General features: G+C 44.1%; 1 protein-coding gene across 1 annotated transcript; it reads left to right on the top strand.

Moving 5' to 3' along the window:
- The first annotated feature begins 12,438 nt into the window (after positions 1–12,438).
- On the top strand, positions 12,439–15,456 carry LOC310984858 (Krueppel-like factor 4). The gene is made up of 3 exons (XM_083970208.1): positions 12,439–12,870; positions 13,188–14,274; positions 14,387–15,456. Exons 1-3 carry the CDS (start codon positions 12,799–12,801, stop codon positions 14,560–14,562), a joined length of 1,335 nt encoding a protein of 444 aa, XP_083826334.1. The 5' UTR covers positions 12,439–12,798; the 3' UTR covers positions 14,563–15,456.
- The last annotated feature ends 2,476 nt before the right edge of the window (positions 15,457–17,932 follow it).

Genomic DNA, 17,932 nt, shown 5'->3' with positions numbered 1-17,932 from the left:
CCACTGTTACAGAGGTGCAGCTGAGTCCAGCTCGGCCCACAGCTATGCATGGAATCCTCCCCCTCCTTTTCCTACCAGAGTTTCTCTGATTCCTGTTTTTTCCTCCACTCCACTCTCTGCTGTGCACTTTGCTCTCACACGCCACTTGACATTTAGCTCACGTAAGGTGTCACTGTCCTCACTAATGAGCATACTGTCATCGACATGACTGCACTGCGGTGTAATGCGTGAAAATGCATCAGCGCTGCTGCTGACAGCGATGTCGTCACATCAGTATCAGATTCAAAACAAACTGTATTATTCTGCTGATGTGACTCAATGAATGTGATGCAATGGAAGGCAATCATCTGCGTGCTGTATGTAAATAACATGGCTGTGGGTGTACTGTACTTGCGCTGTTGCCAGAAAGGAAATAGTTAAACATACAGTGTGCAGCTGAAAAAGTTGAAGGATGATGCTACAACAGCTGTGAGAGCAGGGGAGTGTCGATGACCAAAGGCAACTGTCGTCATCCTGCACTGGAGCGAGGCATCGGTCCCTCTGTCAATACGATCTGACTCCCCCACCCTGTCTGTGGCGCTCAGCCCCGAACCCATCGGTTTTCTACTGTGGAAGAGATTTTCATGGTGTGAAGGTCTCAGTTGTTTCCTAAAACAGCTCCTCATACTGTACTTTTACAGTGACTGTTACTCCAACCGGGAGGAAATAGTGCATTTCTTGGGAACTATTTTCTGTCCACGTGCAGTTCTCCGACAAGTATTTCTGGCAGCAGGACAGTGTGTGTGTGGAGCTATAAACCAAATAAACGGTGTGTGCATGTCTGTAGCTGTGTCCCAATTCAGCGGCTGCAGCCTTTGGAGGACTCAGCCTACACTGTCTATACAGGCAACGGCTTCAGAGGCTCCTCTGACAGCCACGGCAATCGTTGGTAAATGTGACGGTCCAGGTTTGGAGCATTTCTTGATTGTGTCCGAATGTAACTAACATCCTAACGTTAAAAAATTGAAAGCGCTCGTGGCTTTTTTACACTTCCAACGGCTCCTCAGCTCCTCCTCCGAGCCGTGTTCATTTATAATGGCGTTATAAATAAAGAACCCTACTAACGGCACTACTTTTTTCAGTAATGAGTAATCAAAAAAGTTACTGTTTCCCCCGTTATAACGCCGTTACCTTTACTGACAATAAAATGCGGCGTTACACCGTTACTTGACTCAAGAAGTCCTGTCATAAAATAATATTCCCATTTACAGTAAATGTGTCTTATATACACATTTGTGTTAGAGTTGGAAAAAAGTTAATTTTCCTGGTAATTAGTTACTTTAAAGCAGTACTTAAGAACTTTCAATTTTGGTTGAGTTTGGTGGCGCCAGTGGCTCAAAGTGGTAGTGTTTTGCCTGAAAGAAGACTCCATTTCCCATGAGCATCAGCGCGTAGCGCCCTAAACATCCTGATCTCCCAGTGCATGGAAATTAACAGAGGACGTCCAAACTAAGTTTCTGTTTCCAGCGGATCATTTCTCAGTAAACACACATACACAGTCCGACGGGAAGGTGCCGCATTGCCTGCTCCCTCCTCGTCGTGACTTGCGTAAGTGAAAGTGAAACAAAAGTTATGAAAATATTATATGGAGGTTGAAAAGTTCCTTAGTGTTGGTTTAATAATGTTCATTTAGTTACTAACTCTTACTTTTTGGGAAAGTAACTAGTAACTATAACTAATTACCTTTTGAAAGTAATGTGCCAACAGTATGGCTAACTTGGTGTGTTTTTGGAAAAGCCAGTATTGGAGTGACAGAAGGAGATGTGGTGTTTATTAGCAGCCTCATGTTAACTCTGTCTGGACATACTGTGATGTTTCAGGATCAAAAACCATGAAGAGGTTAAAACACACTGACGACAGCAGCATGAAGATAAAAGTAATGGGTCATTGTTTCATCTGTATCTGTTCACATTGTTCCACATCTCTCTTCTGCTTTCAGACCTCTCTCTCTCTCTCTCTGAGGTATTCCGGAGGGACATTTTAGCAAGGGCTGGAAGAGGCCCAGGTCTTCGCATGTCAGACTCTGAACAAGTGCCAGCTTCCCCCTCCCTCTCTCTTTCTCTCTCTCTCTCTCTCTCCCCCTCTCTGTTTCTGTGTCTCTCGCCCCCAGTGCTTGGCCCTATCCGAGCTATCGTTCCCTCAGTTCCCTCCAAGTCGGCATGGCGTGCCGGCAGGAAACTCGGCCAAGTGGGCTTCCTGAGCGAGCGGGAGAGGAAGTGCAGTAATAAGGAATAAGGAAGGGGGTGTGGGTTTAAAAATACCCGCCTATATAAGCTGAGGCAGGAGCCCACTCTCCGTCTCAAACTCTCAGTCAGTGCTCCAGCACGGCTCTGTCCTGCCTCTGCTCTCGCTGTCTCCCACACACACACACACACACACACACAGAACAACACTGCTTTCCTGCCGTGCAGAGGAAAGTGGAGAAGTCAGTGCAGGTGTTTCCAAGAAGTTTAACAAAGACATAAAGTATGTGTGCTGAGGAGAGCCACTTTATCCCCAAACACACTGCAAGAGCTCTGACAGGGAGAGAGAGAGGAGAGCCCTGTCTGTTTCCAATCAGAGAGCACGGCTCGCTGCGATAAGCCTCGGACACCTGATCCTTCGCTTGGTCACACTGTAAACCAGACTGAAATCACTGGCGCTGATATTAGAACTTATGAGCCTATGCATTTTCAGGTTGTTTGGCTGAGTTTTAAAGCCCCAGTATGTAACTTATTTGGCTTTTTATTAGCAAAAATCAAATACTGCTTTCATAAATATGTATTTCACTGAAGTCGAATCAGACCCGCATACAAACGAAAGCTTTCTCGTACCTTAGAATGAGTTGTTACAAGTCGTTACAAATACATAAGTGGGCGACGCACCGAACCGAGGCGGCCATGTTGCATCGCCATTTTTTACATTCAGTGGCAGCGTGACCGTAGGTAACCACGGAAACTCACCGGAGCTGTCGGCTCGGGGAGAAAGTTTTCCAGGTAGCGCCTGTTAAAACTGTCACCACTGTGTAGTGTGAGAAAGGACGGAGGCACTGGTGTTGCATTCAGGTGCAGTCAGGCAGACGGCCGGCGGCAAACCACGACGAGAGAAAGACGGGAAAACGTGGGTCAGGTAAACAATACGACATCACCATGACAACATATTGTCACGCCTGTATTGTTTTGCCTCGTGCTGGCGGACTGACGTCTGCCCGATTTCAGGTGAATGCAACATCAAGAATACGTTCCGATATGCAACCGCACCGCTAGATGGGAGGAATTCCTACACATTAGCCTATACCTTTAAGACTCTGCTGTGTTTTCAACCACCGCAAACACAACAGCTTGAAACTGATTGATTTGCAGTATGTGTGAAAATACGTTAACACACCTTTGTCCAAGGACAACATCCACAGCCCATGGTTTCACATTTTCACATGATGATGGTTTCACATTTTCACATGATGATGATGCCATGTGAAACCCAAATGATATGAAACTGAGAGAATCCAACAAGCTGGAGGCAGATAATGACTGGAACTGTTACAATAAAACAGTAATATCAGTGTCTTTCAGGCCGTTCTTGCTCAGAGGTGTCAACATTGTCGTAAACAGTGAACAGAGGAAGTTGTATGAACCGTTCCTCCCCTGTTTGAAGCATACTGAGGGTTTTACTTATTTAGTAACAATGACTGGAATTATTCTTTAAAGATTCTCCACAGCTGGATGACAGCATCACTTTTCAAAGAACTGGCTCTGGTAGCAGGAATGAATAGCCACATTTTTTGGTTTCAGATAATTATATTGTGGGAAAAGTTAAAACTATTTCTATTTACCCAGGGAGAATAAGATAATATGTTTACGTTTACTTTAATAAATGTATTAAATGCGTACAATAGAGCTATTAATTTACTTTTCTCAGAACTGATGACTTTGACAATGGATTGTCATCATATCGTAGTGATTTTTAAGTTCTTGGTTTGATTAGAAAGAATACAGGATTACATTACAGTTTTCTTTGTATTCAATGGTTTTGAGCAGGTGTCCTTGTGTCTTGGTTGTCTGTGAGTATGAATGTCAATGTATTTTATTGCAACCTTAGTTGATGATTTTGGTGAGACCCCAGGAAGAGAAGCTGCTGTGAAGGTTCAGCAGCTAATGGGGATCAAATAAATAAACATGAACATAAACCTGAAACTAGACCTTTGTCACTCTTTCTGCAATCTTTTACACTATAATACTTACAAACCTTTTTGTAAGTTTGTTAGAACATCTCAAGGAAATTTAAATCGAATGCAACTGGACTTGGTTATTTGTCTATTATTTGTCCAATTTTGTTAGAACATATTTTCATACTGATGATCTCAGCCTAGAGCAGCGCTCCGTTGTTCAGGGCTGACTGGAGGCTACGGCAAGACACTAGAAAGTCTGAGCCAAAACTTAGGGGTCTATTAATTAAGAGTGAAATTACTTAATAAATATAATTATTACATAAATATTTTTAAGTCATTAATTTAGCGAGTTAAGCTGTCTGAAACACTCCCACACAAACAACAATGTACAAGACACACTAAAAATATGTGCACAGTAAACAGAATAGTGCACAGCAGGAGTGTCAAACTCATTTTAGTTTAGGGCCACATGCACCGCAGTGGGCCAGACTAATTAAATAATATTATAATAACCTATAAATAACAAGAACTGTAAATGCTCCTGAGTGTGTCACAAGTGTTTGGTTGTCTGCTGTGTGTATATTTGCATGTTGCTCAGTGTTGGTGATGTTTCTGTTTTTGATTACGTATTCATGTTGCTCAGTGTTTTGCTGTTTGTGACAGAGTGTGAAAACAAATTTCCCCATGGGACAATAAAGGAATTCTATTCTATTTTATTTTCTTTGTTTTAGTGTTAATAAGTACATTATTAATATGTTACAGTTAATGAACTATCCTTTTAAAAATCATTATGAACAACCTGAAATTTCTTGAGACACAATTTCAACAATATACTGTAATTGTCTTCTATGTAATTTTCACACTTGGCAAATTCATCCCGCGGGCCAGATTTTGGCCCACCGGCTGCATGTTTGAAACCCCTGGTGTTTAGTATTTACTGTAGACATGATCCCAGAGGTATTACAGGGGGTACAGGGGCTTCTCCAGTCGGCACCCCTCCAGCAGCCTCTGTCTCTCTGTGTGTATTGCTATTGGCCCATTCTGAACTGAATGTTTTCATTTCGGAGTCAGTGTCAAAGAATTTGTCTGGAGTTGTGTGTGCGTACACACTGAGTGAGGTCTGGACACATCTGAAGGTCATGTGTTTGCAGCCTGTTTGTGCCGTGATGTAAATCTGAGTTTAAATGCTGACACGGCGCCAGATGAGCGCATGCGAGGACCTCTGAGGCTCGCTCACAGAAACACCCAGACAACCATTTCCACATGCAGCTCTCCAGCGTGGTGTGAAAGGCCAAAACACAAAAAACACACACTACAGTCTCATAAACACACATGGATGAATACATCGTCCATGTAAAATGTATTAGCTGAATTATGTGGAGGGCAGCTTTGACAAAAAACAAACAAGACAGGTCCAGGTTTGTTCTTCAGGTCTCAATTAAAGGATCAGACTCAACACCGAGGTGGGGGAAAAAGAACCAGGGAGTGATGGAATAAACAGTGTGGTCCTGCTGTTAGGGGAGAGTACGTGTTCACCATCAGACCAAACACAGGTGACTCACACCGAGCCATGGATCAGTGAGTTTGGAGACGGAGAGGACAGGAAGCGCGAGATGAAGACGAATGAGGATGAGCGAGCGAGACGAGATGAGACACAGAGGAAGAAGAACAGCAGTCCAGCTGAGAGCCGCGGTTAGTGAGCTTTTGATTTCATCTGGTGCAGATGTTGGGCCATGAGTGATGGTGACTCTTAGACACCTGGTAGGGGAGGGTGGGGTAAGATGAGACGCAGGGTCAGTTGATACACCCCTTGTTTCTTGATTTGAGCATGTGACCAAATGTTTAGGAGGAAGGCATCGTTTCATGGAGTCTGTGAAGGTATAAGAACCACATGAGTAAAGTGGTTTGACATTTATGTAAAAAAAAAAAAAAAAAACGTTTTTCATTCTTAAAGGTGAATTATTTTACTTTCATGAGAATTGTGTTTAGACCAAAAGAGATAATTATACATTTGTTTTTTACATGAGTTGTGGTATCTATGAGCTACAACATGAGGTAGTAAACCATGCATGAAAGTGCACCATTTTAGCTGTGGGGAGTAATAAAGTCAATATGCTAGCTCTGGGGTAAGTTGAGCCACCTGCTCTATATACGTAATGAGTGTATTTTGGCATTTTTTGGTATATGTCTAAATTATTAATAAATCAAGATTCTGGATGTTTAAGATTACAATAAGTGTGCTCCTGGAACCAGGCAACGTTGTTTATGGTAGAAGCCAAACTTTACTTTCAAAGAGAAAGATGAAAGATTCTTCCCAAGATGCATTGTAATCGTAAAACTCCCCAAAGCTCAGTGAGTTGGTGCCTCAGCAGGAAGTCCCTGCAGTTTGTGTTCACCTGCAACCTGGACAGGTGGAATATTAAGTAAAGGGGGAGGGGTAGATGGATGGAAGAGGAGGATGTCCACTTTTTTGGACATGTTATATTATCAAAACAGTTATGTTTACACTCATTCTGTTTGCACAACATCCTGAAATATATGCAGATATATAAGTTAGAAACAAAACTCTAACTGTCTTGATGTAGTGATCCTGAATATGAAAAGTGACTCATCTTACCCCACTCTCCCCTACTGAAATGTGTCTTCACACGAGTTTCTGTGGCCACTTATCGCACTTCTCGCCTCAGTTTTATATGCAAATAAACAGGTATTTGATGTTGTTTTTTAGCCAATCAGCAGGGAGTAAGTACAGAGGGGCTGAGCAATCATTTGCCACATTATCAAAGGAAGAGTCCTGTTCTCCACTCAGAGACATTACGGCGTGATATATTAGTATCATCAAGCACAAGTCTGTGAGGGCTCTGACCACTTGAAGGAAAATCACAGTGGTGGACTCGCCAGCAGTCCCACAGACTAAGTAAGAGCAAGCAGCAGAATCTCCTTAAAGCTCCATGAATAAACTCCAGTTCTACATAAATCACATGAAACTCTCTCAAGTCCAACTGAAATAAGGGAGTTGAGTTAGCTGGCAGAGCGGTCCCAGAGCTGAGCTACAGGTTTGAGTATCGAGACACAGCAACCTCTGCAAAACAGAGAGGGCTTTTAAATGCTGCCAACAGAAAGAGTGTCATCTGGATTCTACACTAAGATCTGTGATACCTGTATGAAACATTTAATTAAAAATAGTAACAAATTAGTTTTGCATCCACCATCAAAATGTTTACATTGATTAAAGGGGACATATTATGGAAAAATCACTTTTTTTCTGGGTGTTTGACTTGCCCCCCGGCCCCTAAAATGACAAAAATGACTAAAAATCTGTAACTTTCAGGCTCCCTAGGTTGAAATTCATGTGGTTTTACAAGCTGTTCCCTCAGTTGTCATCAAATGATGTCATTAGTTTTCAAATTTGCATAACACCACCCCTACCTGTGAGTACCGGTAGAGGGGGTGGGGCGGTTTTGAGCCGAGTGCTGTGATGTTTGTTCCTTGGGGTACAGTATTTTTGACCGAAGCATGTCACAGACACCTGGGAACTATTTTAATTTGCGAAAAAGCTGCATAATGTGTTTCCTTTAAGACTTGTTGCACTGTAGCTCCTCACCTGAATCTGCAGGGTTTTCTATCTATCAGGCTGATAATCCAAGATATTGTGAAGACGCTTCCTCTGCTCAACTTCGGTTGTTCTCACCGCCACTCACTCGCTATATTTTTGCTGGCTACAAAACCCAAAGAATAAAGCAAATGTGTAGGTATGAATAAAAGCAAAAGTAGTCCAAAATCATCTGTAACATTAAGCAAATTGCAAAAAAGAATCTATGCAATAAATGTCTTTTTAAGAGGTCACTGACCATTGTCTCTGGCAGGTCGTCCCAGAGATTCAGAGTGTAACTGAGAAAGCTTTGTCACTATAGGTATATTATGTGCCAACACATTTTTTTTTTAAATGCATGAAAAAACAAGCATGTCGCACTGAATTTACCTTTTAATTAAACTGAATGTAGACCGATTGGTTCATTGTAAAACATAAATTTATTGATAAATAAATGAGGCGATTTGTTTACATACGGAGCCCCGAGGCAGTGCTGCTCTTCTGTCCAGTTCATACATGAAGCTTATACCCTAACCCTAACCCCCTAACCCTAACCCTTTTAACGCGTTAAATGTTAAAAAATGAATAGCCAAAATTAACGCATTACTTTGACAGCACTAATACATACAGTACATATCATGATGATGATGTATCATCAGTATGTAGGCTACCGGTGGTTTTACAGTATACGTCCACGTAACACAGCTATATGACTCAAAACCAGCCCAGAACATAGATTCCCAGGGACACGTTGGAGTTGGAGTTGAGAACACATGACAATGTTTCCTCAAGTTAAGTGTGATAAGGGACGTCAGATGTTACTGAAACTCTGACTACAAAGCTGCTCGTTCCAGTAAGAAAGGCTGGATGTGTCACTGGGTCAAAGAAAGGTGACTGAATCATCCCCTGCAACACATAAACACAACAATACAACAACCAAGACTGCTGCTGCTGCTACAGTACTGAGGCCTCAGCTGTCAATCACATGACTCACTGGGAAAATTCACTATATCTTCAGTCTCTGGTCACTGGTCATCTGAATCGAGACTGAAACAATGTGGAGTCACTTTCTAAATGACAGCTTAAAGAAAAAGACTCATGCTCCATAACAAAGTTGTTCTCACGACATCCATGTTAACCACCAAGAGTCAATTCTGATGTTAGTTTTCTTTTACTTACTTAAAAAAAAAACAGAAGACTTCTTCATAATGTATACTGTTTATGGTTATGTGTAATATTCAGTTGCAGCCTGGTCTGAATTACTGCAAAAGAAGAACATTCTTGTTGTAAACACAGCTCCAATCTGACAAACTACAGTGGAATGTCACCAACACACCAACGGCTGCCAACTTTCCAAAAAACCATCGGGTGACTATCAAAGGTTATGTAGCTTCTAATTAGTATTTCAAATCCATGTTCACCAGAGGGCAAAAGACTATCGAGGCACAAGGTACATTATGTTATAAGACACACCCCTGATCTGCTGCCAACGGCTGTACATGTGCTATTATTAACCGAGTACACGGGCAGACAGGTAGCACGGATTGTTTGTGAACGTTAAACGCTTTCACAAAGCTGCTCACACACAAGTTTGTTTTCAAAGACGAGACAAGATAAAGTTGAGATGATGATGAGAGACGCGCAGGTCAGATGAAGCTTTATTACCTGTGGGTTTCTATGGTATGTGAGCTGGAATGATGATTGTTGAGTCAGTAACACTCCCCATGATAAATGAGAGTTGCGTAAGACGAATCTGACTGCACGGCAGCAGTGTTCCTCCTTTCGTGCAACAGAGGGGCAAAGCAGGGCTGATTTACTGACTGGGCAACCAGACCTATGTTGTATCAGAAAGTTTGTGGTAATATGATTAACAGCAGATTTCTTTGGGAATATGCAGCGCCAAAGCTTATTTGCAATTGAAATAACAAAAGCCTTACAGCTGGTTCTGCGTCATTACAACATGTACATTCCAGCGCTGCAAAGAGCCTAGAAAACATCTTTGAAACATGCCTTCACTCACACCAAAAATGATTTTAAAGTTTAAATGCAACAGCTCACCAGGGCTCAGCCGAAACACCATTGATGGGATGGTGCTTCCACTGGTCAGCAGAATACATTAATTAAAGGGATACTTCACCCAAAATTGATAATTCACCAATTTTCTACTCACCCTCATGCCAATAAAGGGTTCAGAGAACTTTCTGAGTCATCAAAATGCTTTTGGAGTTCCAGGGGGGTCCGGCTGGCAACGGACTTTCATATAATGGCGGCGGATAGAGTTCACTTTTGAATCATCCAAAACACACACTATGAAACATCCAAATACCTCCATACTGCTCGTCTGTACTGACCCAAGTCTCCTGAAGCCACGAGATGAAAAAGTTGTTCCGAAAAAATTAATCTGATCTCTGTTTTTAGCCTTGTTGTAGTAGTAGCTCCCAGTGGCTGCCTGAGATGTGTGAGATTTGCTGCGAGATGTTCTTCCGTGTTTACATCATACATCCAATGGTTTACAATGACGAACGGACATCTCACAGCAAATCTCACGCATGCGCACAAACATCAACAGAGCCAATGGGAGCTACCACTACGACAAGGATAGAAACAGATCATATTAAAGCAGAAGTAAGCAATCCGGTCGTTTTGGCTAACTTCTTGTCAGCCGATGGAGTTAGCAGTCCCCGCCCTCGTCCCTACGTCACCACATTCACGCGCATCCCTTGGCTGCACACACAGAGAGGACCGCCCCTTTATGCCGTTCTCTCTCCTCATTGGATAAAGGTTGTAGGATACAAGGAAAGTTTTCTCCTCGGCTTACAGCAGAGCAGAGTGACTGACAGACCCGTGTTTCGGACCAAACACTCTATATATAAGTGATTGCTGTCGGAAGATATAACTATTTAAGACTTAACACAAACATTCCGCTTACTTCTGCTTTAATTGTCACTGTCGTGGCTTCAGGACACTTGGGTCAGTACAGACGAGCAGTATGGAGGTATTTGGATGTTTCATAGTGTGTGTTTTGGACAATTCAAAAGTGAGCTCTATCTGCCGCCATTATATGAAAATCCGTTGCCAGCCGGATCCCCCCCACCCCCCCACCCCCGGAACTCCAAAAGTGTTTTGATAACTCCAAAAATTCTCTGAACCCGTCCTTGGCGTGACGGTGAGTAGAAAAGTGGTGAATTATCGATTTTGGGTGAAGTATCCCTTTAACTCATACAAATAATGTTAACCCAGCTGCTAGTTGTGAGTTAAAACTTCAAAATAATCCACTCCAATCATAATGATGACTCATGATGATTTCACTTAATTAAAGCGTGAGTTCCTGCCGTGAATTCCTGCCGCTCACATTAACAGATGATCAGGTCACTGCGGCGTTATGTGATTAGGTCACACATGCAGTATTTAGTCAGCCACTCAGAGCTCTATGAGAATGGAGCCAACGGTGGTTTTGACACATTTACAGCAGCGGGTAGGACGTGACCTGCTGACACAGGCCGAAGGCTGGGTACACATGACGAACACAGTAAATACATAACACTACAGAAACAAAGAAAGGACTCGCCTTCACATAAAAACATTAAATTAAAAAGTTTACAAATTTGCAATAATCAATCATCAATGAAGTAGTGTACACATGTAAATCAAAGACTGTATTAGGCCTTTTTTTTTTACTATAGGTCCTGATTCATCACATTTATTTTTCCATCTGTGCCATGTTTCTCTTTTTCCCTCCAGTCACAAACACCTCATGTACAAACACAGAGCAGATTGTGGTGTTACAACATTCAGGCTGCAAGTGCAGGATGTGATTTCTCCTTCAACCACTATGCAAAAAAGAAAAAAATCATCAAATTACAGAGAAGCAGAAAACAACTGATATCTTTCATATTTTCAGCTGCTGCAGCTTTCACTGCTCGTGGGCACAGCGGCAGCAGCCGTGGAGAAAGAAGTAGCAGAGTGCGTGGTTCATATTCATAGTGGTACCAGCAGTTTTCTGTTCACCCGCCTCACGCTGCATGTTTGAATCTGACACAGCGCTAATATTTGAATATTGGCACCGTGGTACAGCCGCTTTAACATCGCTTGAGTTGTTAGAGTTCGGGGACCGTGAGGAGAGAAGCCGTGGTGGCGCCTGGTGGCTGAAGCCTGCAGCAAAAAAAAAAAAAAAAGAAAAAAGCCCAGAACCTGCTGCTCAGAGACAGAGGAGCGAGGAGTCTGATCTGTGACAGACTTGTTTCACGTTTCATAAACACATTGTTGATCAGCAGCCAGAGTGTTTTATTATCCCGCTGCACAGTAAACAAATACATGAAATAAGAATCGTTTCTGATCAGATCTGTATGGCGTCAGTTGTGTGCGTAAAAGCGCACCGTGCCCAAATGCGTAACACACATGGCACCTGCAGCATCTCTCTTCCTTAGTGTAAAACGCTTGCATGGCCTCGCAGTATCGTTTTCGTTGCTTTTTTTTCTTTCTTTTTTTCAACAACGTGCTAATGTGCTTATTATGTCTTTTAGTGGTGCCTGTCCACGGGGCGGTCTCTCTCTCTCTCTCTCCCTCTCTGCCAGTTGTTGGACAGGTTTGAGAGGGGCGGGTTTCCTCTGTGAGGTTAAGTAGCTGCCGGCCGCGGAGCAGAGAGAGCATTCCGCACCAGTCCTGCTCTGACCCTCTCTCCAGCCTCTCTGCATCTGACTCGCTAGGAAGCTGTACTTTTATACCGGGGCTAAATTTAGGGGCTGGTCGGTGCGCAGCGTCCCTCATCCTGGACGCGCTTCCTTCCCCCAGCCTCGCATTGGTCTGATTTGTGCAGGGAACAGCGTTTATAAGAAAAGCAGCTCCCTCCAGACGCACAAGCTTTACTTACATGAGTGAGGAGAAACGACGACAGGAGAAGCGACGCGATCCGTAGCTTTTTTTTTCTGAAGACTCTGGTGATTTCCTTTAAACAGAATAAGTGACTTTTCTCAACACTTGAGGGATTTTTTTCTACTTTTTTTTTAAACAACTTGTGGAAATGGCCTTAAGTGGGACCATTTTACCATCAATCTCCACCTTTTCCATCCAGAAGGAGAAATGCTGGGGAGATGTAAGTTGCGCTGTTTAGATTTTACACTTGTTGAGTTCCAGGTGACTGAGTGCGGTGTTTTGACTTAATCGCACAACTTGATGCACTTGCTCTGCTAGACTCTGATACAGCAGAGCAGTGGCCCTTTGATGAATTATAATGTCATTTTCATGATTTTGGTTAAATGTTGCTACACTGTTGGTGATATTCGATTAGTTTTGTGTGTTTTTGTTTTTATTTTTTCAATGGTAAAATAATTTGTTTTTAAAAAAAAATGATAATTTTTTTTGGTTTGTTTTTATTTTGAAACTAATCCTACTCTCCCATCCTTGCTCCAGCGGTGGAAGGTCGACATGACCAGCGTTGCGCCCGACTTGGACGGCAGTTGCTTGGGCAGAAAAGATGAAGAGGACCTGGATAAGTTCTTGGATCTTGAGTTTATTCTGGCAAACACATCTGGCTCCGATGAGGCGCCAGCCGCCGGGACGGGGGTAGAGTCCTATCGGCTCCAGGAGTCCGGGTCGTCTGCGTATCACCAGCAGCAGCAACAGCAACAACACACCGGGATGCCTCAGACACAAGCCAATTACACCTCTGTCCCAGACATAGACTGCCCTCCTCCGCCATACAACAGTCTGATGGCGGAGCTGCTGCGCTCCGACGTGGATACGAGCTTCTTCACCGGGAGCGGTGCCAGCATCCAGGGCAGGTTTCTGATCAGCTCCACGCCTTTCCAGACCACTCAGGAATTATTCCCCGAGCATCCGAACATTAAAGTCGAGCCCGGCACCATGGACTCATACGGACCCGTCATGGGTCTGGTTCCCCAGAGCTGCACCAAAATCAAACACGAGGGGAACGTGTCCTGCATGATGTCATACGAGCAGCAGCCGCGGCTGGCCAACTCTCCGCAGGCGGCCATGGGCAGCATGACGCCGCCGCTCAGCCCGGACGACCTGATGAGCTCCGAGTGCCACCAGCCTCAGCCGCAGATGTGCAGCGGCACCTCGCTGACGTTCCCGCAGAGCTTCCACTCCCACGCCCGCAGCAGCGCGCCCGGGGGATTCCCTCACCCGCACACGGGGCTGCAGCTCCCGTTCACGGGGGCGCACCACCACCACCCCCACCCTCACCACCACCACCACCACCACTCCTTCCCCGCGATGTTCGGGGAGGACGCGGCCATGGGCATGCAGCAGCAGCAGCAGCAGCAGCAGCAGCAGCAGCAGCAGCCTCCAGCGGCCGGGCAGCGGGTCCTCCTCACCCCGCCGTCCTCCCCGCTGGAGATGATGGACACCAAGCCAAAGAGGGGTCGCAGGTCCTGGCCGAGGAAACGGACCGCGACACACACCTGCACTTTTACCGGCTGTGGGAAGACGTACACCAAGAGCTCCCACCTGAAGGCGCACCTCAGGACGCACACAGGTAAGATAGGGCCTTTTTTTATGCATATGCACGTGCTGGATGCAGCCCACATTGATGCAGCTCTCTATGACGTCATCACTCACGGTGTTTTTTTCTGTTTGTTTGTTTATAGGAGAGAAACCGTACCACTGCAGCTGGGAGGGCTGCGGCTGGAAGTTCGCCCGATCCGACGAACTCACGCGTCACTTCCGGAAGCACACGGGACACCGGCCGTTCCAGTGTCACCTGTGTGAACGGGCCTTCTCCCGATCCGACCACCTGGCCCTGCACATGAAGAGACACATGTGAGGACGGGAGGACTCTTGAGCCTCGACCGCATTAAAAAAAATGGACTGGAACACCTATGATCAGCTATAGAACGATGCTATGCAAATATATAGATGCAACTTCCTATAGGAGTATGAACAATAGTGGTACCATGGCAGGATGAACAGCCATATAGCCTACACAGTATGATGAGGCCACTAGCCTATTGACTACACTGTAATGCCTACAGGTATATTTTTAGGATTATTATAGTGGTTTTTAATCAGGGGGGAGAAGGAGCATCAAGACAAAATGCCTTAAAAATATATTTAAAAGTTATTTTGAGAGAAACAGTATATGCACCACAAATCAACGAACACAGCCGATATGACAGAAACAGATGAATTCTGTTGAAACTTTTTTAATGATGTAGCTGGTACTACTTTTTTTTTTTCTCGACGGAACTCTGTTTATAAAGACGAATGAACAAATGAAAAGGAACATTCCACTCAACATGTCAGGCACATGCAGCTAAAGCAACTGGAAGCAGACATCGCTCTGCAGAGCAAATATTTTGTTGTATTGTTCACCATTAAGTGCCCTCTATAACACGTTATTACACATCTTACCAGCACCGTATTCTTCACTGGCTAAACGACAATCAAAGTTTTTTTTTATTTTGTGTGTTATATTGTAAGTGTAAACTGCACGTGAAATAAGCTTTTAGACAACGTTTTGTTCTAAAACTGCCTTTCGTTCTGTCCTCCTCCGAAGGCTTGAATTGAATGTCATGTCTGTCTGATGTCTATTTGAAGTCAGGGTCTTTTACAGTAGGAAGTCTCAGAATACAGCAACGCCCCCTGACTGACTAAGGGCTTTTTCAGTCTCTGGAAATAAGACTTTTTTTTTTCTTTTCTTTTTTTTTTGTATGTTGAACAAATGTACTGCATTGTAAATAGAATTTTTTTATATAATGTAAATAGTTTATTTTAATGTACATATTAAACTAAATGAACAACATGATTTCTGAGTCCTGAGTGTGATTGTCGAACATCTGGATGGAGGTGACACGTAAGATCTGGTCTGATACATAATATACACAATCATCCACACACTCACACACAAGTTCACAGAGAGAAAATAACTTGTTACAGTAACTATTACACAACAACATTATGCAAAAAGATAGTGACTAAAACAACATGTATAGAAAATAAGGGGTTAAATCAGGCTAAGACAAATAAATGTGTTGTCATAAAAGGAAAGATGGAAAAAGAAGATAAAGAGTTTCAGAGTTGTTTGAGTTTGGGGAGACGTCCAGAGTGTTGGGGCTCTGATAGTGAATACGATGGTCACAAGTCCTGACCCTGAGGAGACCAAATTTCAGTTTTCCCTTCAGGTTTTCTAATCTGACTAAGTCCTGCGCATCTCAGAGGTAAAATGATGAAATAACACAGGGGGGAAAGGATTGAGATTAGAACGGAGTCTGATTTTGTCCAACAAAAATGTGAGTTTTCTCCTCTTTCCTAACCTGAGGTTTAGGGAGTTTTACTCCACATTCCAAAGATATCAAAATGTCAGACTCAATTTTGGAGTTGTGTGTATAAAGTGGTGCACAAGACCTGTAGACATGTTGGTTTGGAGGTTAGGCAACAGCAGCAGGTGAGTCATTCCGAGAAGCTGCGGATCCATCCAGACCTGCAAGGAGTGCATTGGAGTGCCCGGCCCGCGGCACCCGGACTGATGCTTCCCAGCTGGGACGGAGCGGCTGCCAGAGCGCTGTGGCAGCCGCCTATAAATACAAACATTACATTGACATAATTACAGAGGCTCAATATAGATGGAGTCTGCGTCAAGGGCACAGGGGCAAACCACAGTGAGTGGGAGGGATGGAGGGGTGAAGAGGAAGAGAAGCCCTGTCTCAAATAAACCCAAGGAGCCACAGACTTGACGGAAAGTTCATCAGGAAGGAGGAGGAGGAAAAATCTGCTCAAAGGCCGAGTGTGTTCGCGGCTGCGCGGAGAGATGGATGATGGGGGGAAAAAAACATTGTTGCTACTGCACGTGAAGATCATTTTCTGTCCCTATACAGTCACAGTTCAGAACATGAAGGCTGGCACACACTCTGCTCAGAAACCGATTTTATTTTGGACACAGCAAATGTGTAAGATGCTGAAATTTGTGCTCTCTGTAAGAAACAGGTGTTAAGACGGCAAATATAATGTCTCGCGTGCAGGATTCAGCAGAAGACAGCCACAAGATAGAGACGTTTTGATATTGTTGCATCAAAGTCTAACAGAGCGTGAGAGCACGAGAGCGTGAGACGGAGGCAGGAGACAGAACGGAGGACTCTGAATAAAGCTCCGATCATATTGTGAGGTGTGAAAACACCTTCTCTGGGGGGTACTGCCAGACTCGTTTGCTGCTCGAGGTGCTAGAGGTGCTCTGTTTGTCGTTCAGAGTGGGTGGTGGTGATTGCTGCTTCACAACAGCTGCGTTTGAGTTTACAAGAGGTCATGATCCTCCCTGTGAGCATCTAGGGATGTGCAAGTGAACATGTTGTCCTCAAAGTTGATGTGTTAGAAGCAGGAACAATGGGCAGAGCAACAGGACAAGGAACGACTGACCCGAGTGCTCCCATCCAACAGACCTGCTACTGTTGCTCAGAATGAAGAAGTTCATGTTGGTTCTGATAGAAAGATGTTGCAATACACAGTGTTGTGTATTTGGCAGCAAAACCAATCACACTGATCAGTGTAGTGGCAGGACAAAGGAGGGCCCAGGCAGGGTTTGAACCCCAGTCTCCCAGATAAGAGTCATGCGCGCTGACCATTCGACCAAAGGCATATCACTGTGGCCAAGTAGCCAGGGCGCATGATCAATTGGAGGCAAAGTGACAGGACCGTCAACTGACTGGGGATGGTTGTAACTACTGGAACCAAAAAGAGGCTCTGCCATTTTTGAAGGAGAGGCCACACATTACACAAACATGTATATATAGTGGTCATTCAATGATGATGAGAGACTGCTCTACCAGATGAGCTATAGCCTATGCTGCTCTTATACCACCACATTATATTCTTGGTGGCCACATCAACACAGATGCATCGTCACGTGGCCACCTCCCCGAGTAAATGCATATGTATGATCATGGTGGTGGTCGGAGGGGTCGTTTGGCGCACACTGGCAGCCACACTTCTGTCAGTCTGCCCCAGGGCATGTGGCTACAGACGTAGCTTACCATGCTATATAATGTAAGCCATTATCATCATTATTATTATTGTGGCATTTGCCCATATTGCCCTATGGCCAGTCCGTCATTGGTTGTAACGTGGGTCAGTTGTAACACTTCTAATTTCTCCAATCAATTTATTTTTTTTTACTTCATTTATTTTTATGATAGCATCGCCTT

Source organism: Trachurus trachurus (assembly GCF_905171665.1).
Source record: "Trachurus trachurus genome assembly, chromosome: 4".
Classification (NCBI taxonomy): Eukaryota; Metazoa; Chordata; class Actinopteri; order Carangiformes; family Carangidae; genus Trachurus; species Trachurus trachurus.
This window is presented reverse-complemented; position numbering and strand designations above follow the sequence as displayed.